The sequence below is a fragment of the Ascidiella aspersa genome, chromosome 6 (genome assembly GCF_963924565.1).
Source record: "Ascidiella aspersa chromosome 6, kaAscAspe10.2, whole genome shotgun sequence".
NCBI classification, from domain to species: Eukaryota; Metazoa; Chordata; class Ascidiacea; order Phlebobranchia; family Ascidiidae; genus Ascidiella; species Ascidiella aspersa.
The window spans coordinates 30,708,197-30,732,007 of NC_139452.1; the positions used below are offsets into that span (position 1 = coordinate 30,708,197).

Genomic DNA, 23,811 nt, shown 5'->3' on the forward strand with positions numbered 1-23,811 from the left:
AGTTTCGATGGATTACTGTGTTTACAAATAATCATCGCAGCAAAAACAAAAGCGAAAATCAACTACAATCTTAAAAAATAAGGAAGATATATCTACTCGTTTTTAAATCTGCTAAACATTTTTTTTAAATTGTCGCTGTTGTTACTTAACTATAAACATTACAAAAAATCAGAAAAAAACTAATAAAAATTTTGCCAAAAATCGATGGCAACAATACGATGTAAAATAAAGCGACAATTTTTTTAAGTAAGCCAACTTTAAATAACACATTTGGCACTGTAAAGTTGATTCTAACCAGGCTACTTTAGAATTTAATTTTCCCGCCAAAAATATTTCTAAAATAATTTGACACTGTACCTATATTTTCTGGTATTCGGTAAAAATGTGCTGAGTCACACATTAGTCTGCCCACTCGCGGGAAGTCTAATGAATGTTAAAAGACGAAAAACTCACATTTTCAACACATTTTTAACTTCGGTTAAAGAAATACACAACAATGCCACTTAAACCCACATATATTGTCGTTTTTGTGAGTTTCACATTTTCTTCAAACGATGGAAATTGTTGCGTTAAATGGCCACTAGATGGTAGCATCGACATTATTATTTTGGAAAAGGGAATTTTTCCTTCACTCACGTTTTTCAGTCTAAGCATGATTTGATCAATAAATTCATCCAAGAAGAAAGATAGATTAAGGTAGGTTGCTTTACTAAAACAATAAAAACTACAGTATACAGAATGTGAAAGACCTTTTATAATAAAAGTAATTATATTAAATTTTACTTAGTTTATCAAGCTTTATTTTTCATGCATTTTTAATTGGGGGATATTCACAGAAACTATAAAATAAAGCGAAGGCACCCAAAGCGATAAAAATATGTTCATTTGAGTTTCACCGCTTTGTAATAAACAAAACCAAATTAAAATAGAATATTTTGATTGGTAAATTGATTCAGTAAACCACCTCGAAAAAACATTGAATCTATTTGTTGTTAATTTTGACAAGAACCACAGCGCTAAATTCTGAGGGGTGCAATCAACAATTTTTGCACAGAGGTTAGTGAATTTAGCAACTTATACTTTTGCTGGAACTTAGGTTTGCAAATTACTGATTGAAGTGTGCACAAAAATTGTTTTTTTTAAATTACTGGGTGTGCACCTTCCACAGAATGCAAGATATCCTTTGAATCAGCATATTAGCTGTTTTTTGTTTCATATAAAACAATGGTTTTAAACTTATAGTTCGCCACACAAACTGATTTACCAAGTTTTTACTTGGGTCGCGCACTGTGGGAGTTTACATGGTTAGATTTATTGAGATTGCTCTAGAGCTAGATTTTGCCAATACTAAAGAAAACATTGCAAAATCAATGAGGGCATCACTTCTAATATTTATTTTTGAATCTATTATTGCTATTTTCTTACTTGCGTTTTGCTCGACTAAAGCTACAAAAAGTTTAATTAGGACAATTGAAAGTTTGTTGTTATGCATCCCTTAGTCGAGTCTTTTAAATAATAACAAGTTAGGTCCCAGACAGATTTATCAATTACCCAATTAAAGTCCCAGTTCAAGTCATTTATTTTTAGAGCGAATCAACTCCAAGTCAAATCACTGATATATAACTATTAAAATAAGTAAACCGTCCAATTTTGAGCAATAACTGTGTGTGGACATTTAAAGATTTTAACTTAATACAATGACTATTGTTTGAGAAACAAAAAATGCAGTTTATCCATTACTTGGTTTGAACAGTTGCTAAACCAAAATCCATGTAGACCCCTAAGCCAGGTTGTTATCAAACATCAGTTTTCATTGTTTAAGGTGAATTTTGGTAAATGAAAAATTGCTTTGCGCTAACGCTTGGTAGATTTTTGCATTGTAAATATGTGAAGTTTGGAGGATTGGTTGGAGGTAATGGTTTGCAGTAAACGACGGTCCGATCCACAACAGTTAAATTTGTTTGAAAATGCGTTAATAAAATGCGCTCCAGATTGTTAAGGAATTTTCTTCCACGTTAGGAAGTTTAGTTCAATCAAAACTTAGTACTTTTCTGTTCTAAGGTAATGGCTTGCAGTGAATCGTATGCACAACTTCTGACAAAAATCGCCCTAACTTGACTGCCGTTAAAAAAAAAGCTTTAAATGGCATGATAAAGAATTTGTTGCTCATGTCAAACTGATTGTTCATTAAAAAATACTTACTTTTCTCTTGTTTGAAACCAGAACATTAAAAAGCATTTCTAAATTTAAGTGATTTTAAAATAAAATTGTAACAAAAGTAAAAAGGTAATATTAGGAATATGAAAGCCCATAGTAGGTTGTAGGTGTTTATTTTTGTTTAAATGCCTGATGTTAAAATTAATTAATAGACGTATTTAAAACATACAAAAAAGTTACCTTCTTCTATATGGGCTTTGATTATCTTAATATGTAACAAGATTTTTCTATAAAAATGAAAGGTAATTATTTTTATATAAATTTGCAACATTTTTTCATATGAATATCAAACAGGGTTTTTTTTAGGTGAATAGGACAAAAATTTTTTATGTAAATATTTGATATGATTTTTTTATTTGCAGGAAAATGGAGGAAAAAAAGAAAAAAGAAGAAGACAAGTCGTGCGCGCAAGCTCCGTCGATGCTCTACAACTTTGGTTACGCTCCACGAGAAGTTATCGAGCGGTTTCAAATCTTCTGTTTTGGCTACAAAACCTTGGCCAGTGCGATAAACGCTCTCCTCGAACGAGATCAGGAATTAAAAAGAAAATACCGTTTTTTATCGCCGCCCGTAATGTATCAAATGATGGCAAAACCAACAGAAAACGATTCGACAATTGACATTAAGAAAGCGATGACAGCTCTTCATAAATACATGAAGGAGGGTCGGTATAAGTCGGTTGCCGACGCGATAGAGGAACTACTTATCAGTCCTGAGGAGGGCGACAAAGAGTCTTTAGCGGAAGTAAATCATGAAAGCGCGAGCCAATATACGATGGTGTCTCAAGAAGAAGAAATTGCGCTGGAAAAAATCGCCGACGCCATATTTCACAAATTTGAAAACATCGTCGAGAAAAAGCAAGTGAAACCTAAAAAGACAAAATTTTCAGTCAAAATTGTGCCGTCTAAAGGCTTTACGAAAAAAACGGAGACACTAAAGAAGGTTAAAACAATAAAACAGACGTCATACGACCCTGATTTTGACCCAAGCCGAGCAAACGATTTTGTTTGGCAAGTCGCGGTGCCAAAAAGAAAACAACTTTTGGGAAACTACAAAGAAGTAACTTCTCCGTCAGAAACCGAAGTTTTTCTGCAAGATGCTCCTGACGTTGAGTTAAATACCCCCCTGTGTCGATTCGGTGACAATTACATGCCCCCAAGTAAACCGAAACACACGGTTCTAACGGCAATTTGCCGGCTTAAACTCTGTGCAGACAAAAAGGGCAGTTTTATGTTTGAACAGTTAAAACTAATGCCGGCTAATGTAGTTATATCATCGTGAGCCAAATATTGACTTGTATCGTTTCACTGTTCCATTGGTCCACAGTTAATGCTTTTTAGCCGGTGGTTTCAACATTTTTTATTTGCAGACTAATTTCAAAAAAATGTAAGGCGGAAAATATCACCAGATCCAATGCCAACCAACTTTGGGTTTTGGCCAATTGATCGAGAAACTGGAAAAAAGTTACTTAAAATAGAAATTGACAGACTTTTATGCATAAAACCTTCAATCGAGACACTTTACCAAAAATATTGACCGAAACCAATAAATTTGCAAAAGTAGACTTTCATTGTTAAATATATACTAAATTTTTTACTCACGGACTCATTTTAAAAAAAATATCAGGCTCACTTTATTTAATAAAAAAAAACCTGAACCAATAAGTTTGCAAAAGTAAACTTCTACTGTAAAATAATAATCGTAAAAATTAAATGAAATATTGTACACAAATAAAAAATTGCACTCATTAACTGTCTCCTTATATTTTAAACAAAAATTGTCGTAAAGCTGCCCCGCACTCCCCTCTAACCGTTTAACGGATTCTGCGTGGTAGGGAACCATGTTAACCAACTGTTGTTTCTGTTATTATTTCCATTATGGCTGCTTCCTATTATTTCTTTTCTTCAATTTTTGTTTCCGCTATATTTTCTGATGCATGCGTCGTTCTATCCATATAGTTTAATTTTCTAGTAAGGGTAGTTTACGAAAATGATATTTTGCAATGCTAGCAAAACAGTGTTTGGTATTTTAAAAAGCCAAACTTCTCACTGCCAGGCAACCTGTTTTCATTGACTATCCCTAGAAATAAGTTACATTAACTTATTTGTGAACTATTTCACATATTCTTTCTGTTCTTTCTTTACAGGTCATATTAGGTTTCAAATTAAAAAAATATGGAAAAGTATGAAAAAATCAAAGTCATCGGAAAAGGAGCGTTTGGGTAAAAAACATTTTTAGAATTGTTTTTATCAGTAGTCATTTTTTATTTTTTTTTATGTGATGTTTGATGTAGATTATTAAAAATCAGCAAAAAGATTTTTTTTAAACAACTTTAATTCTTAGTAAACCTTTTTTTGATAACTTTAACATGTCTTGTATCCCAACTTTTTATTTTTGTTAAAATGATATGTTAAGTACGGTTCATTTTACTTATACTTCAGTTGTTTTAGATCTTTTTAACTGTACTTTGTATAATCAAGCTGTTTGTTATTTGTAAAAAAACATTTTGCTTTCATTTAATGTTTCTAAACATAATTTTTATGTGTGAAGTACCGTTCACCTCACGATGCGACGAGACAAAAAACTTCTGATTTTAAAGGAGATTTCTATGGAAGATATGACTGCTGAAGAAAGGGGAAGTTCCCTAAATGAAGTTCAAATCTTAAAGGTATTTTTTAATTGTTGCTAATTTACAAGTTTGTAATGTGGCATTACATAAATGTGGCTTAGTCATAACCACAGTTAATATCGTTATTGAAGAAATATTTTTTACTGTAAAGAAAATTTTGTCCGAATTTGAAAGATAAAATAATACAAGAGTTTGAAATTAAATTTTAATGTAGCTGTGTAAGTGGTTACTGAGTTAATTATGTTATGAAAGACTATTAACTTAACCTACTAATCACATTTGCATATAACCATTCTTCCTTTATGTATATTTCTCATGGGCACATAGCATTTAGTATCACTTCTGTTTTGTGAAACCAAATTTTTGACTTCATAACATTATCTTGAAATAGCAACAGTTTGCATTAACATCAGACTGAATGTGTAAAATAAAAAGATATCTCCTCACCTTTCAAGTAAATGACCACAATGACTTCAAATGGGAGCAAATATTATTTCGACTTTTCTGTCTTTGTCAGTCATTTATAAGTTCTCGTTATTTAAAAGAGAAATATATTTCCCCACAAAATTGGGCACCATCAGTCTCTTAAAGTGTTGATTGATTAATGAAATACTGTATATTGTCCTCACTAAGGTTAAATTTTGTTTTTTTAAGGTTCTTAACCACCCCAACATCATACAGTACTATGAGAACTTTCTAGATGGAAACAACTTGGTGATTGCAATGGAGTATGCTCAAGGTATTCCTAATTAGAATTTTTTGTAAATGGAAAGGAAATTTTGAATACCAATTTAATGTGGGTTTAACTTTTTATTGCAAACCGAAAAAAAAAGAAAATTTATGTCTTGTGTTTTATTTAGACAACAGAAGTATCTTTAGGAACACAAATCAACTATTTTCTTTGCTTTATTTCACAAAACAATATTTGATGGCAGGCAATAAATTTGCTACATTCAATGCTTTTTTTGTTCAATATTGGTTACAATTATTGAATGTATTTTTTCAGGTGGAACATTACACGACTACTTAAGACAACAAAAAACACACTTAAAAGAAAAGGTAGGCATCATTAAAAACTACTAAATTGAGGTTTGAGAATGAATTTCAAATATGTTGAATAAATCGATATCATCTCTTAAAAACGTTTCAATATGCACTTGTATTATTATCAGGTAACTGAGACCTATTTGGCTTTGCGATTCATTATCAAACTACATTACAGATCCGGGCATAGTGTACATAATTTAAATTTGCTTGTAACAAAAAAATCAGTGCTCTTTGTCGCTCTGTTATCAAGCAGTTGATGACCAAATTAAAACAATTTCAGGGTGGAAATTTAAATAGCTTTTCCTAAATCTTTTACATTAAGTTTCTAAAGCCTGAAACTAATATACAAAGTTGTGTAGTTCAATGTGGGAAAAATCACATTTTTTTAAACTTTAATTGTTTTATTTTTAAATATTACTATGGTGGTTATTTTCAACATTTACTGACACAAGTTTATTTTTAGAAAGTCCTGAACTTTTTCGTTCAAATCCTGGTTGCACTTCAGCACATTCACCGAACGAACATCCTGCATCGCGATTTGAAAACACAGAACATTCTCCTCGATCGGAAATACATGGTTTGCAAGATTTCCGACTTTGGAATTTCAAAGATTTTGAACACAAAGACAAAGGCATTAAGTGTAAGTTGCCAAAAAATTGTTAAAACTATATTTTGAAAGGTTATTTTTGTGTAGATTATGTAATGTATATATTATATGTAAGCAACAACTAAACAAAAGTAAGTATATTTATTTTGCTTCCATAATTAATTAACAATCTTTTATTATGTTAGTATATTTTTTACATTGTATTAAGTAAAATATAAACTATTAATATTTTTTCATACTTTTGTAATACTGTTATGCTTTTTAATATCAGAAAAATGTAGGAAAACTATAAAAAACAGAAATTAAAAAAATACATATGCAAAATACATACTGTGCATAAAGATCATGGGTTTGTTATGTAACCCAAATGGATTCTGCTTGCGTTCACCAGGTTGTAGGAACCCCATGTTACATCTCACCCGAACAATGTACAGGGGAACCTTACAACCAGAAGAGCGATATCTGGGCGTTGGGTTGTACGCTCTACGAACTCATGATGCTAAAGAAGGCATTTGAAGCACAAGTAAGATTATTTTGGTATATTTTTTGCTGAATGGACATTCGAAATGCCGACAAAATTAAATCACGATGCCCGATGCCCGATGCCAAGTGGTAGTATCGGTACTCATTCGACACTAGGGTGGTTTTGATGCCGATCCTATACCATATAGTATAGAAATTTCAGACATAGTTTGATTTTTGCCTAATAAACTGAACAAAGCATTAATCTATTTTTCAGACTAACACCTTTTTGACAAACATTCACTTTTCTATAAAACAAATACTAAAATAATATCATTTCTTAAATGCAAAACAAACTTGTTCGATTGTGTCCAGAATTTATTGAATTAGTCTATTTATTTTTTAATTTAACAACAGTTAAAACAGATTTTTAGACAACTATTTTTGTTAAACTTAATGCTTTTTTTACAATTGGTCCAAAAAAAAATCATTTTCATTACATTTAACTTCAGCAATAGACACTGTATTTTGTGCATTTGTTTGTTGCTGAATAGTATTTTGAATAAGTGTGTTTTTATAACTATTTAACCTCTGTTAATTTAGAAGGACATTTTTTGTTTGTTTGGATTTGTTAATGTTTTTGTTTAAAGTTAAACTCTATTGTTATTTTAAACTGTTGTTTTTTGAAATACAAAACAAACTTTGATTGATTTCCAGAATCTTCCAGCGCTAGTTATGAAGATTGTGAAGTGCCAGTACAACACTGATTTTCCCAAGGTCTACAGTTCAAACCTCACCGACCTTCTCAAACTCATGCTGAACGTTACTCCGAGCAGTCGACCTTCAGCCCACGACATCATGGCTCTCTCCATCGTTATGCATTCACTCATCGACCTTTACTGCAATATAGGATCTGTAGAGGTCAAGTAAGTCTTGCAATGATATTGTTTTAAACATAATTGCTTTAGTTATACGTAACAGCAAAATACTCCAGCAAAGCTAGCAATTCAGACCAGACACAATAAACAGATCGTAAAAGAAATATATATATTTCGCCAACAAAGGCATCGTCAGTATATCTTATTGAAATAGAATCCATTGATTTGGCAAAATATATATATATCTTTTAAGATCTGGTTAATGTGTCTGACCTGAATTGCTAGCTTTGCTAGAGTATTCTGCTGTTACTGATCAGGAATTAAGGTCAACATTTATCTTGCAAGGGTCAAGGATTCCCATATTCAGTGCAACCTTAGTTATACGTAGAATGAATATCAAAGCCCATACAGAAGTAGAAAAAGTTTTTTGAACGTTTAGAACAAATCTTAAGATAAAGGATGGAAGTTATCGTTAGACTAGGAGTAAGTTTTGCACTTTAATATTTATTCGACGTCTAACTAACCTCCCGCTATTATCTTAAGAATTATTCAAAATGTTAAAAATGATACCTACTTCTGTATGGGCTTTGATATTCACATTAAGTCTAACGACAACCTCCAGCCATTATCTTAAGATTTTTTCAAAACGTTCACAAAATGCCGCCTACTTTTTATCAATAGTATTCATTTTACATTTAATATTGTTTTATTACTCAACTATTCTGGTTCTACATAGTTCTTGTATTTACATGTCTGTCTTTACCCGTACCTAAATAAGTTTTGTTCAACGCCAAATGATCCTGTAAAAATGAATGTAAAAGTTAATTTTTTCAAAAATCGCAAGTTTTACAGATTAAACTTTCTAAATTACTTTTGTGCTGTGAAGTCAATAATTATGTTGATATTAGATAAACCTTCACTGAATTGTTACACTTCTTACCAAAGTTTTGACCCTTTTCTTTACGCCATTCGTTTTATATTTTTTCCAACAAGATTATAATGTAGTGTTACTTTGCATAAATTTCTTTTCAGGAAAGTTCCAACTTCGTCCACTTTGGGAAACCGTGGAAAGGCAGGAGGTGCCAGTTCGCTTCACCACACTTCATCGAGCATGTCCGTCGAGTCATTTTCAACGGTTAGTTGGTTTTCATACATATTTAAAGCTAGAAATTAAATGCATATAATGGCAACATACTCCTTTATATTTTTGCTTGAAGATGGCTTGTTCTAAAAACAAAATATCAAAATAATTTTAAATATTACTTTTCATGGACTCACACTTTTTGGTCCCCATGCTCACTTTTTAGAAAAAACATCACAATATGTCAAAAGAAGGGAGGTTCCTGCAGCCATTTTGAAAACTACAAATTCTAGTTTACCTGTCGAATAATGAAATATTATATACTTGGGGTCCATGGAAGACCGTAGATAGTTAAAGGACACCGTCAAGAAACGCTGCTTTAGAATGCTGTAGGAAAAAAACAGGTGAAAAAAACACATTTTTTAGGTTTTTTTTCGCTATATGTTTTACAAGTGATCTGAGTGCTGGCTTTTGTCTTGTTTTTTCTTTCATTTTCAGGTTCAACACACTTTTATTCAATTTATTTTGGTGAAATCAATTAATGTATTTTTGTTTACAGAGCAAGAACCCATTCCACTACTGCGTGTACAATTGGGGTGGCGGGGTGTCGTCACCCATAAAATTACCCCTTCCCCATTCCGATACACAGGTAAGCCCTAATTACATAAAGAAGCTAAAGTTTGTTTGGACAAAAATTGTATTTAAAAAAATACTAGCATATTTGTTAACGCGACAATATGTCATTAAAAATAGGCTAACATGCAGGGACGTGCAGTCAGGGGAGGCAGGTGAGGCAGTGGCTCACCTGTCAACATCTGGCAAAGCAAACGATATATTAAGCAAAAGTTATATCTCTACCGCAAATTTTACGTTTATATACCTAAAGCGTGCCTTATTTTTTCTTCTATTTCCGTTCTGTTATTCATATCAAGCGTTCACGCGGTCAAAATCATTGAAATACGCAAAGTGAGGCAGCGCCAAGCCGTGCCTCTGTTCAGAGCACAACAGTTCCATACCACTGCATTATGCGTGCCTTTTTCTTTCGCTAATTCTCTCGGAAAACATGATGAACGATTTAGCTATGATTTGAGGCGTGCCTCAATTATGACGTTCCAGCTGTGAAACCTTTTTTCGTCCAGCTTGAATGCCCACATAGTACCTGTACTTGTAGTGTAAAGCACTAAAGTTGAAGTCATAAATAAAGGCAGACCTGTTGCAAATTTTAAACTTTTGCATCAGATGACTGGACAAAAACATAACACGCAACTTTCAAAGAGATTGGTTAACAAGGAGTATATGTGTAGCTGTCATAGGCGTAGCCTGGGGGGCCATGGCCACCCAAAAATTTATAAATATTGTACTCTTAATAATAATTTGTTTTGTAGCTTTTATGTAACCTACCACAACACAGTCGATCACAGGCATGCCACACCTTCAATTGTCATGCACTGTTACGTCATAAACGATGTAGTCATTAACACGTTTGCTATATGAATGTAGTTTTACTACTTTTTAGTCGTTTTGTTCTTGATCTCTGAATAGGTTTTGAGTTTATTTATTTTTTTATTATTACGATACCGTGTTTGTGGTTGTTAAAGAAAAACGTAACTCGAAAAAAATTGTGCCTCACCATCTAGGAACCCCACCGCACGTCACTGCTAACATGTAACTATCATAAAAAAAACTGTGCTGATTTAAACACTTTTATATTCTTGGATTCACCAAATGCTTAGTTTAAAATCTTGTTTGTGTTATAGCCAATGCTGCAGAGACGGTTAAAAAATACCAAGTACAACTCCCGGTGTAAAAACAAACTTGAGTCCGACTCTCAAGTCCTGAATCTGTCTCCAACTGTATTTCACCCATTTATTGTTACCTTGACATATTGCATATGTAGCAATCCACTTACAGGGTATCATATAATTATCCACCCAAAAATGCATGATTGGGAGTATTCAACCATATGCTATTCCACCTTTAGAATTTACAATTCGTGGCCTTGTCGGTTTCAAAATTTGGCAGATGCGCATGGGCACGTGGCGGACTCAGGACTTTTTTTACCTAGTCTAACCCAAGTCCTGAGTCCGACTCCAGCAAAACTATACTGTCTTTGTCAAGCCCCGAGTCTGACTCTGCAGTCATGGTTATAGCGTTATATACATAAAAAAGAACTCCACTGTATATTAAGGTTCTGCTTAGCACTAACCTGTATTTGTTCATTTGTTCAGGTCGTCCAAGCCACAGTTGGAAGAACAAAGAAAGCTTGTGTGACAGAAAACGGAAGACTTATTGTATGGGAGGTTGGTAAAATAATCCTGAAAAATTGTTAGATTCATAGTAAGCTTGCAGAATGAACTAGTAGGTGTTTGTTGGGCAAGAAAAGATTAAGAGCTACTGCAACAGAGGATTGTACTGATGCCAAATGTTTGCATTTGCTTTTACTTTGTCCTACTAACTAACACATGTAGTATTATATGCATTAGGTATTGATTTTATGTTACAGCCATGCCATTTATACTATTTTAGGTCCTTAAAAAACCCATAAACTGTCTTTAAAAAGTTTTGGAATGTCTTATCTGTTTTATAAAATTGTTCAGCAACCCTGTTTAACAGAACTTATAGTAGAAATGCCTATACAGCAGGTTTTACTGTGTTTTATGTTTAACTTTATGTTACAGCCAACTGCAGGGGCCACATTACCAGGGGCTTTCGGCGATTCTCAAAACATTCCATCGTTTGTACCGAGGTTTATGGAAGGACAATCTGGTGTCAGTATTAAGCAGTAAGTGTGTTTTTTATCAGAAAAAGTTATGATTAAAAGCATCACCCTCAGCCTTTAAAAGGACCAAACGAAATCATTTGATCAATTAAAGATTTTCGACCAACCAATGTAAGGCTACCGAAAAAACTGTAGCCTGTGGTGAGGTTCGAACTCACGACCTCCGCATACATACCGGGACCGCTATTTTACCTGCTTAACAACAAGTAAATATTTAAACTTCTTGAGGATGGCTGGTTGACAATTTGTTATTTCGTATTTTGCACTTTAATTTTTTGATGATTGCTAACCTTATTTTATTTTCCACATTTTAATCTTGTCTTTAAATTTTGCTCAAAGTGAAAATCATAATGCTATCAAAGCTCTATGAAGCTAATTATATTCCAATTGAAGAAGGTCCTTTCACTGAATAGCTTTTAGGAAACAAGTAACGTTAGCTGCCTAGCTAGTTCCAAATGTTTAAAATCTCAGTATTGTTAAAACATTCGTCTAGCTTATTGAGTTCAATAAGGGTGAAAAAAATATTTTCCTTTACATAACATGTTAAATTTAGGTTTTTTTATTTCCATTTACTCAGGGTAATATGTGGTGTTATTAAATGGTTATCGTTTTTTTATTTCTATCCACTCAAGAGTAGTATGCGGCGACCTGCACACTGCTTGTCTCACCGATCGTGGAATCCTTATGACGTTTGGTAGTGGAGGGAGTGGTTGTTTGGGCCACGGAACTCTACATGATATTGAAAAGGTTTGTACACTTTATATCATCTGTAATGTGCTTAGTCGAAAAGCTTCTGCTAAGTTCGGTAGAAATGGAGTTTTTCAACCATTTAAAAACTGTGTTGCCCAAAAAATCATTGAATCTTAAAAAAAAAGTAAAAAGTCATCAAATTAAATTCATAAAAGTCATGAATTTAGTTAAAAATTAAAATTATTTTGAAAAGTCTAGGTTTTTTTGAAAAAAAAACAGATGTGCCTGTTGAATCCAGTTTTAGAAACACCAGTCGTACACAAAATATTTATCTTTAAAATTTTAATGAGTAGTTAAGACATAAAAAAATCAGTTGATTTGCCGACCACTGATACAAGATTTAGACATAACACCATCATGTTTTTCCAGCCTACAATAGTCGAGAAACTTCTTGGATGCGAACTCCTTCAAATCGCTAGCGGATCCTACCACATGGTGGCAGTAACGAGCGACAACGAGGTGTTTGCCTGGGGTCGTGGAGACAATGGTGCGTTTGTGACGTAACTGGTTTTGGTATGGTTTGAAAGCTTTTTGTGCCACATGTGTTTTTGTTAACCTGTTTTAAGAGCAGTCGATCCCGCATATTGTTTGTGTTAACCTTAAGCTTCATTCGAATTGATATACTGATGATGCTTTTAGTAGCTAAATATATTTATGATATTATAACATCCAAACAAACTGATTTTCGTTTTAATAAGTTCTGTTCTTAATTTAAACTCTAGCATTGATGTGCAACCAGATTAGTTTGTTTTTTACCATTCGGATAGATTTTGTTATAAGAAAGAAAATTCTAATTTAGTTGTGTAAGCATTCTATTAATTGCGGTCAAAGGTCACTGAGCACATGGCGCCTTGACATTGTAGTTGTCCTTACTGTAGTTGGTGTTACCACCTTGTCGCGATAAGAGCTCATATTGTTAGTTACTTGAAAGTGTTTGGCGATAATGTTAACTTACACTGATACTGTTTATATTTTAATAAAATTCTTTTGAAGTTTATTTGAATAACATATAAATTAATTACGCCATTCTGTTATTAATAAATTCTTACACTGGTAACAACTTCAGTATGGATCCACTAGTTTTCAGTTTTCATACATTCTTCAATAATTTTTTTTAAAAACCCACACCTAAAAGTAAAATTCAGATACATGTTATTTTTCTGCTTGCTACGTCACTTGGTTTCATGCTCCAGTACCTACGAGCTCTAAACACTCTGACCTTACAAGGGAATCGAACTCACAACTCTGATTTCTTTATAATCTAGGACGGTTCGGCTAACTCCAGTTAGAGTAAATCAGTATTTGTATTCTAATTTTCCTTTTCATATTTTCAGGGCTGCCACAAAGTCTTTGAACGTATTGAATTGATTCACATATTAAAAAGTTTTTCGAAACTCTATGATTTTCCAAAGTCTTTGAATTTATTTTTGTCTCAAGTTGTGTGTTTAGAAAGTGCCGTTTTTTTGAATTGTGTTGACCATGGCATTTGTACGGTTTTGTTTTCATATTTTATCAAAAAACGTCAAGCGATCCAATTTTAGATCTTTAATGCCTCCAATTTTTGTTTGAAAGTGTATAATTTTTTTCAAAGAACTGTGTGCTAACACTACATTATTTTTGTTGTTTTTTTCTTTAAGGAAAACTCTTTTAAAGTAAATTTTTAATCAAAAGTTTAGGCTGGGATTCGAACCTTCAACCACAAGAACTTGTTGTTTATGTGTCCAGGACGATTGGGACTTAACTCTAACGAGATGCAGAGCTCGCCAACCCTTGTGCCCATCCCCGACCAGATCGAACCTCTCTCTGTTCATTGTGGGAGCGATTATTCGATGATCCTCACTAGAAGTAGGATGCTACTCGCATGTGGAAGCAACGTACATAACAGGTTGGATAAGTTTCTGGAGCAGAATGGCAGGGGGTTGTGTATAAAAACTCACACAGCAGTAGGAAGCATTTTGAAGGTTTCGAATAAATCTTTATTTATTTTCAACAGACGTTTTTCATTTTTAACGGTCTTTATTACATTTTTTTCAATTATTATCTCAATTATTGCGTATAGAAGCGTTGTGTATAAGCCCTTTTCGTGATACTTGATTCAGCCACTTCGGCACACTTTAAACTTAAGACTAGATGATGTTGATTCTGTAGGAGAAATTATATGGGTCGAACATTTATTTTCGGGACATATCTTATTTTTCCTCGTTTCTTTTGATATTACTTATTCCCTTTAATTTCTCTATTAACATCTGTGGAACTCAACCTAGCCTCCGTTTACTCCCCACAGACTGGGACTGGACGTGATCCACGACGGCAAGTCGATGAAGCAGATCGACGAATCCTCTTGTTTTGTTCCTCTCAGATCGCAACCTTTATCACTAGGAGATATACACAAGGTGGCGCTAGGCATGCAGCACTCGGCAGTCATCACAGGTCACTAAGATTTCTATGCATATTCACAAACCCGACTTCATCACTCACTCCCCTAATAATTTCAACCTTAACCTAGTTTATGACCCCACCTTTAACCCCACTTACCCCAAACAGGACCAAATAACCCGTTGCCAAAACAGCGCCACCCTAACGGCGACAGCAAAACGGCCGATTCCCACACCCCTCTTTTTAGTTCTTATTCTGTCGAGGATACTACTGTCACAGTAGTGCTGTGTATTTTGCTTCATCATGTCGTTTGCTTCTAAAACTATAGTATTATAGATTATCCTGCATTAAATATTGTTGCTTTATATCAGGATTCCCCAAACTGCGGGCTAATTAATCCGGCGCGCGGCATTTCCTTGATGCAGATGAAATAGTTGAAATGTTTTTCAATACAATTCAAAACTAAATTTAGATGATTTTTTAAACTGAACGACAATTTATTACGACTTACTACAGTTTTTTATTGCCTAGCTATTTTTTTTTTTTAGTTTAACGATAATTAAGTATTAAAGTTTGACAAACAGATTTATCTGCGGCCCGCGATGGCCAGGCCTTACAGTTGGTTATCCGGCCCTCTGTGAAAAAAGTTTGGTGACCTCGGCTTTTTATCAATTGCGTGTTCCCGGTTCTAGGGCCAGGTACGGACAAACGTGGACAGTTGTTTTACTGCAATGTAACTTTATTATGTTCAGGAGAAGGCAAGTTGTTCATGTTTGGAAACAACAACTACGGACAACTCGGCGTCAAACCGGGAAAGCTTCTCTCTTCAAGGTTTCCAAACCATGTTTGCATCGACCAAGAAACCAAGTGTGTAGTTGATTTAAAGAGAAGTATATTTCATTGTGAACGTAGCGGTCGTATATTTAATGTTCGATAATATCGGATCGGAGCCGATACCCGATACCGCGGTAGTGTCGATTTTCGTCCGATACTATCAATGGCGATCTGGAATTAGATTATTTGTGCATTTAAGACATGGTTTTCAATCTGAATGAGCATTTCCGCTGTGAAAGGTAGTTTTTTTTCTTTACGGCGATAACCCAGTTTCCACCAAACGACGGCCCGTTAGTTTAATTCAACCCTCCCCCTCAAAAAAGTAATAATATACGTTTATAAACAGGAATGTTTGTGAAATGCAAAGTTAACCTAAAGTAAATTCCTTTACTTATTAATATTAAGTGAAATAAGATCACTACAAAATGTTATACCAGGCCCCTGATATGTCGGCCTTTTATGAAACAAGTTGATGAATCCTGCTCTAACCCCTAATAATGTGGCAGCTACAAAATAAATCATCGCTTAAATGCTTCAGATGGGATCGAGTTTGTTGCGGTGGAACCTTCACAGTCGCTTCCACCGATGAAGCTCGGGTCTACTCATGGGGAAAACCCACAAGGGGTCAGCTGGGTCGACCTACGTCATCATCCAAGTCGACCTTTGACCCCCAGGAAGTGACCCCGCATGACCTCCCGGTCGATATGTCGGTTGTGTCTTTGTGCGCAAGTCATGGAAGCACTTTGCTCGTCGTTTCAGGTTGGTTTGGTCATTAACATAAAATTAAACGATAAACTATTAAGATTGTTAAAATTGTCTTACTAAAAAATAACAAAAAAACAACATATAACCATGTAATCGTTTTTAATCACATAAAACTTGAGATAAATGACATTTTTTTATTAAGTCTTATAATAGCATCATTTAGGGTCTTTTTCTACTATTTCTATCGACAAATTATAAAACATAAATATCGCGAAAAATTACATTTTAGTTTACAATCTAACGTAGGCACCACTATATTAATAGAGACAGGGTTGTTATGAACTAAACTTTGCACTCGTCAGTCGTGGAAGTATCTACAGATCAGCACTCGCCTGGACGAAATAGCACTCGATAAACATGCTGTCAAGCCGTCTGCGAATTTTCATCCCAACTACTGATTTTCACAAATGATTTAACCTTCCTATATATTTCGGTGCTTTTAATAAGTTCTGGAAACGTTTAAAACGCTTCCTACTTCTGTATAGACTTCTATATTCTTACTACGTCTCACTGCAACATCAAGACATTATCTTACGATTTATTCAATGCAACCTATTTCTGTGTTCGCTTTGATGCGTTGTTCATTCTACGTCTAACCACAACCTCCAACTAGTATGCTCCAAATGATGCAATTTGTTGTTCCAGGTTCTGAGCCGAGCACAGAGACCAAGTTCCGCAACAGTTGGGACACGAATATGTGGAGGGAAGAAGGAAAGAAGGCTTCTTCTCCAAGATGAAGATCAATCACAACCCTTGCTTAACTGTTAGCACATCCTTGGCACATTCCTCGTTGAATACGACCAAAAATTGTGCGTTGACGACCTATTTTTGACAGCGCTCTTATTTTAGGCTTTTCAGCATTTTCTTCAAACGAAATTTTCTATTTTACGAAAAATAATTTTCAATCAAAAACAGCTCCCTCCCCTTTATTTCGTTTCCGCGCGTCAAGTCGCCTTCAAGCGTTTGGTGTCATTTAAGCTGAACAAATCCACTTTAATAGGTCGCTTTGGAGAAGAAATGAAAGTACCAGAGGAGATGTTTTTGATTAATATTTTGCCTAAACTGTTACTGTGTTTTATTTTGTAGTTCAGTTCATTTACAGTACAAATTGGTTTGGATAAATCGCCTTTATAAAATCTCCGACGATGGTTGTCGTTTAACCAACCGAAACCTTTGTGTATTGTTCTTTATTTTCTCAATGCCTTGTGGCTTTCCTTTTAAAAAGTCATAAACCCTGATGTTGCTTACAACCAAAGCAGGGTAATTAAACTGGGGTACCTGTACAAAAAAAATGTATTTATTATACGCCTTCTTGTATTAAAGTTAGACTTCATTTAAATCCACATTTATGGCTCCGAAAACAACAGGCTGCCGAAATATACTGGTTTTATGACGTCAATTTGTGTCATCCCCCAAAATTGCACGCTAACCTTGGTCCACACAAATCAAATAATAAAATTTAAGGTTTAAAAATCGCTGTTCTAATACTAAACATTGGCACTTTTTACTGCCGAGCTATTTTGATGTTTTTAGCTTTTTTGAATTCCACATTCCCTAACTGCTATTTTTATTTGTCCAAGTATTGCATTCACAAAACACATATCACAGCTTTTTTTACTTTTAAAATATCCTCATTCACTTTTTCATATAGCGCTGTTTTTAATTACCTACTAACTTTGCTATGGTGCACGTTTGTATTGTTTGCTATAAAGTGCATTGTTCACTATTTTGTTATTACTGAGTTTTGGCAATCACGTGCTTCTCGTTTTTTGTATCGAAACGCCCACTGTGTCACTTTAAAGGGATTTTAATGTTTTGGATAAAATCCGTATCACTTTGCATACATTTACCTGAACTGTGTAAACCTTGTTTTTTGCGATGCACATTTTTTATCAAAAGAAAATATTTTTCTGCTCTTTTTCAATTATCCTGATATTGTTGGACTTAAACTCCATTAGAAGAACTTTGAAAGCCAAGTGAACGTCAAGTTTAAACGAACGCAACTTACAAACCATTGGAGCATAATGGCTGGGGTCTGGAGTCGTATACAACTATACAAGCCTTCCAAGCCAGGTTACCGACCATACGGACCAAGCATTGTTTTTTAGAAGCAGGAAAGGACTCATTATTCAAGACTTCCTTCTGACACGCTCCTAAACCTTGACTGAGTTCTTTTGTTGATCGCTGGCTGCTTTTTATACATGTGCATATTCCAACAGGGTTCATTGACCATCATACTGTCTGGCTTCATTAATTCGAAACTAAACAAACCGCCATTGCATTTTGAGGAGCATATTTTTAGACTTAGGGTATTATTGTACCATTGAAAATTTAAGCATAGCTGCGCTTTCAATAAAAACAGTTACCAGCGCAGCAAAACACGTCTCGCAAGTATAGCGTTCAAATAGGTAATTCTAGTTGATTTGTAACCCTCCCGCGTTAAAAGATAAAGCGAAAAGGTGACTGAATTAGGGAAAATAAGGGATTTGTTGATCAGTTGCCGACTGGATTAACCAGATCGGCCCAGCAAGGAAAAGGAAATGAAGGTGAAATATTTAACACTTTAGCCTCAATTGAATACGCTGTAATCATATGCCCGAACAATCAGAAGTGCGTTGCTGTTTACACTTGTTCGATTATACAGCGCCTCTAAAATCGCACTAACATGATAATGACGCACAGACAAAAAAGTGTTTTCAGTAACATTTTTAAGTTTGAAACGCAAATAAAACACAAGACGTAATTAAAGTACAAACATTTCACTCAAGTGAAATCGTTAGTTCTTTCCAGACTACAAAATATTCAAGACAAGGTTATTTGAGTCTGTTGAAATCGTAAAAATGTATTTATTAACTTTACCTTAAAACAGATTTATATTTGCCTTTTCGAAAAGGTCATATAAAGAAGTAAGTTTTTTCAATTCCAGCCATTCATAGAACATAATTCGTTTGTTAAATGTATTCCGCATATAGTTTTTAACTTCATTTAAGTATTTGTTCAACTTAATTTATTATTATTAGTTAGCGATTAGCCGATCAGAAAATTTGTGAATAAGTTTGCCAATATTTGTGGTAAACGGTAAAATATTTGCTGACTAATGATTTAAAACCGCCCTGTATTTAGGGAAATTCCCATTTGTATTGTATTTTAAAAATCTAAAGAGAAATGTTTTGGAAACTTAACTCAGAAATTTGATTGTTTTTAAATTATTTACTCAGTTAGTAGCAACTTTGGAAGGTAAACAAGGGATATAAAGTACTTCTTTCTTATTTTCTTGTCTACAAATATGTAGCAATCATATTTGTTAACTATGCGATTAGCGAAGTAAATAATAACTGTACAAATCACAACATATATAATGATCAACCAGTTTGCTTAAAACTAAGGTTTGGAATCCTCTGAAATTTCAACTTTTTTTCAAAATTTATGTTGGCAATTTAATATTAGAAGAGGCTATTCATTAGGGTTCCTCTTTTTACGGATTTTTTCACTCCCAAAAAACGGGATTAAAAAATAAAAATTCCCGGGAATTCCGACGAAATTATTTGACTTTTCCTTGTCCCTAATTACGTCATTATGATGTTTAAAACTACTTTATGTTAGCTGCAAATGTTTAATTAAGCTCATATATGTTCTGTAGCATAGCTTCTGCAATCTTACAAGACTTTCTCCTAATAAAGGCTGCACACTTATTTGTTTTTATTTAGCTAACCAGCACATGCAGGGTTCATTTTTATTGGTAAAATAAATTTAATTAATTTTATCCACTGGCAAGCGCAAATAAAGCAGCTCAGACAAAGACTTTAATAGGTTTGATAATTTTTTTTATATCAGTCAAAAACGACAATTTTTTTAACATTTTTCTATGTTGCCAAATAACCGGAAATACAAAACAAAATTTCCAGAGATTCCGTATCGTTATTTCGCAGGAGATCCCAGGAATTTGCCGTCGAAACATTCTCTGAGAGTAACCCTACTATTCACCAAGACACAAAAGTAGTTAAAATAGACATAAAATCACTAACTGGGGGTAACATAAAATATACTTTAAAGTTATGTAAGCACATTGCTTATATATTTAGTATAACTGTATATACCTTTTAACAACTGGAAAATTCTTGCTAAAACATATTTTAGCCTGATAACCTTGCTTTGAAAGGTTCAATCTTATTTTTTGATCGTGGTAATAACAGCATTTTGTATCTTTAGCGTCACAGAGAGTTTGTGGGGAGGTGTAAGAGGGCTGCTGGCTCTGCAGATGAGAGCCGACGGCTGCCTAAGTCTCTTACAAGTTCTTAATCCGACTCCAAAGGAGCAGGCCGCTAGAATACCTGTCCTTAACTTCTTGTACTCTAGGCAAAGATAATCCACTCAGTAGATAATTGCTCTTTGAGTATATTTCACAAATCTCAGAAACACAGCGATAAACAGAGCGGTGATTCAAGCCGCTAATCAGTAAGACGTTTTCAGTATCAAGCCTATAGTAGAATTAATTGTGAAACGCGGAAAAGCAATTCGCTAGGCGCGGCGGTCACACGTCAGTGGACAACGGTCACGTGTTTAGTGACGTAAAAGTAGTCTAACTGCTACAGTATCCGATTGGATATCTTTTGTTCAAAATATTTAGGTATCAGTATCAAAAGTAAAATATAATATCCAACATTTAGGTTGCCAATAAAATTAATATAATCACTAAGCTCAAGGAAAAGCCATTGCAAAAACATAAATATTTGTATTATTAAATTGTTGCTTGCCTTTCTCCAAATCCAATTGTAGTTGTAAAAGTTTTTTGGTGAAAATAACGGCCCAAATAGACGTTAAAAGCGACATGCTTTATTTTCAAACGTTTCGGCAATTTCTAATGCCATCATCAGTGAGACGTCTATTCGGGCCGTTATTTTCACCATTAAACTTATGAACAGATCCGTATATAGTGTTTAAAAGTTTTTGTTCCATCAAAATATTTCGAGTAAATTTTCTGGTAAATCATATTACCTGTCTGAAATTTAGAACATTAAATTTTGTTCTAAAGAGTAAAAATATAACAGCTGTGCGTTTAATATCAACCTATATTCCACTACTTCCAATTTATTTGCATCAGTAAAGTTAAGCAGACAGTTTTGCTGATATTTTATGCTTTCACTTAAAAACAAACAAATTTTCTATTTTTTTACAAATAAAAAAATTGTTTAGCCTTAGTTAATATGCAATATAAAAGTTACTGAAATGTCATTTGGATTTTAATTTATTATAATTTAAATTACTCTCTTATTCAAGGTATATATAAACTTATGGGTTTGGAATTTACGGTCAAAAAGTGAAAAATAGGGTTTAGGTATCGGTGCGAAAATGTGATGGAGGTTTATCTCTAGCTGCTAGAGTTTGATAAGTCAAGAGGTTCTGTCCTTAAGCAACAATTGGAATGTCTCATCAATTCACTTTCACTGGATTTTCACCAGATGAAAGACTCAAGTTATGTTCGATTATAAAGAAGCTCAACGGAGTTTTAATTTGCGCTCCCTTCGGCCAAAAGGTTAGTGTGAATAGAAAGTAATGGAGGTAACTTTATATTTCTGTTCACTAGACACGGATTTGTAATGTGGGTTAACAATGAATGTCAAAGTCAAATATATGCAATAAATAGACATCATCTTAATAAAGATGTTTTGATATGCAAGTTTGTATTATCAGTTGACTGGGACCAATTTAACTTCAACATTTTTTTTAGCTGTATCTTTATATATTTTAAAAGCATTTGTTTGTTATTGTGTTGGCCATACATGTGTTTACTTTTAAGGAGTTTACAACTAGGGGTCAATTGTAACATATCACAGAGTCATTTGATTTCACTTTTATCGAGATCTCTGAACAAGCTCTTCAGGAGTTCGTACTGACCAATGATACCAACACCCATATAATATATATAGTACACAAGATGCTTTCGGAGAAGCTTACCGAAATCAGTTGGCCCGGGCAGGATTACAGTGCAAGCAAATCATAATTTTATGCCTTTAAAGGACTTGATGATGAATTGCAAAGCCAAAAAAATGTCGAGTAGATCAACATCATCTTGATTATTAAGATATTTCGATACCTACTCGTATTATCTTTTAATGTGACCTTTTAATGTGATCTTCGGTTAACAAAATCAGTCAGCCTGATTAGGATTGTAGGGCAAGCAAGGCAGGCTAGAAAAACAACTATCTATAAAAGCAGGGCTGTGGAGTCAGTTAAAAACAACCAGAGTCTAACTCTTGAACAAAAATATCTCTGTACTGTTAACTAACTCGGCAGCCTTGATAGAAAGTAATGGATCTCGATAAAATTTAAAACCATTTGCTTGTTTTTAACATTTTGTGTAAAAATAATTCGTTTTATACTTACAGCTAAATTACTTTGATTAGTGTTTAAATAAGTTATACTTTAGCTTTTTAACATACTTTTTAATGTTTTTTCATGTGGGGCTCTGGTCCACAAGTATCTTGGAACTACTAAATACTTTTTTTAAATCAGATCAGGAATTTATAGCTATCCAGTTTTTCTTTTAAATGCCAAACATTGAAGGCAATCAAACAGTTAATTCTATATTATATATAGCCCATTAACATTAAATATAATTTGTCAACACTCCACTAGTTTTCAGTTTTTGAAGAAGACAAATACGGCTATTTAAATAAATACGGCTATCAACTAAGAATAATATGGTAAATTAATTATTCCAGTAAATTTTGTGTCTTTTTCCAGGATTTTCCACCGGAATGCACACATCTTGTTGCTAAGAAACCATGTAAAAGCTTCAAATATCTTTCTGCCTTAGCTTCAGGTAACAAAGTGACAATAAAAAATATATATGTTTCCAAATATGTTTACATTATATAATACCAGTGAGGCTACCAATTTGACTGAATCATGTTACATTTACATAAACACCGTTCTAGTTTTATAATGGTACTTTTCATTTTATTTTATTTTTGATTTACACCAAATATTTCTTTTGGATAAAAATCCCCTATTTATAGTCTAAGTTTAGCTACAAGCTATTTATTTCTACTATACCAGATTTTATTCAGATTAAAATAAAATTAGACATCATTAAAATATTGTTTAAACTTTCTGTAATTTTTATGTGTGCATCTTTATTTTTTCTAATTTTTAAATAATTTTTGGTGAACATCAACTGTTTATTTTATAGTTGTTTTTGTAACAGTTGAAAAAAATGACATGCAATTACTCATTTTTAGTATTCAGAGTAAAAATCAATAAAAAACATATTTCCAAAAACACATTAAAAAAAAGCTGACTTTGTCATTGTGCTGTGAGGCCACTTTAAGCTGCCAGACAAAAACCCTTGAAAGATAAAGAGTGATTGTGTGTTGAAAGGACCAG

At 33.6% G+C, this 23,811-nt stretch overlaps 3 protein-coding genes across 3 annotated transcripts in view; all 3 read left to right on the forward strand.

The window, feature by feature from the left end:
* Positions 1–556: 556 nt before the first annotated feature.
* On the forward strand, positions 557–4,157 carry LOC146141260 (uncharacterized). Its single transcript, XM_083392213.1, has 2 exons — positions 557–696; positions 2,580–4,157. Exon 2 carries the CDS (start codon positions 2,584–2,586, stop codon positions 3,496–3,498), a length of 915 nt encoding a protein of 304 aa, XP_083248339.1. The 5' UTR covers positions 557–696; positions 2,580–2,583; the 3' UTR covers positions 3,499–4,157.
* Positions 4,158–4,391: 234 nt separating this feature from the next.
* On the forward strand, positions 4,392–17,273 carry LOC146141261 (serine/threonine-protein kinase Nek8-like). The gene is made up of 18 exons (XM_083391925.1): positions 4,392–4,438; positions 4,768–4,885; positions 5,480–5,585; positions 5,853–5,905; positions 6,357–6,533; positions 6,892–7,023; positions 7,680–7,888; positions 8,873–8,975; positions 9,481–9,570; positions 11,150–11,221; positions 11,600–11,703; positions 12,333–12,447; positions 12,820–12,937; positions 14,176–14,335; positions 14,735–14,880; positions 15,579–15,693; positions 16,199–16,419; positions 17,071–17,273. Exons 1-18 carry the CDS (start codon positions 4,392–4,394, stop codon positions 17,160–17,162), a joined length of 2,178 nt encoding a protein of 725 aa, XP_083248051.1. The 3' UTR covers positions 17,163–17,273.
* Positions 17,274–21,714: 4,441 nt separating this feature from the next.
* LOC146141262 (uncharacterized) overlaps positions 21,715–23,811 on the forward strand; it is a 76,254-nt gene continuing 74,157 nt past the window's right edge. The window contains exons 1-2 of the mRNA XM_083392239.1: positions 21,715–21,958; positions 23,170–23,248. Coding sequence (XP_083248365.1) covers positions 21,848–21,958; positions 23,170–23,248 — 190 coding nt within the window. The 5' untranslated portion in view covers positions 21,715–21,847. The remainder of the gene's footprint in view (positions 21,959–23,169; positions 23,249–23,811) is intronic.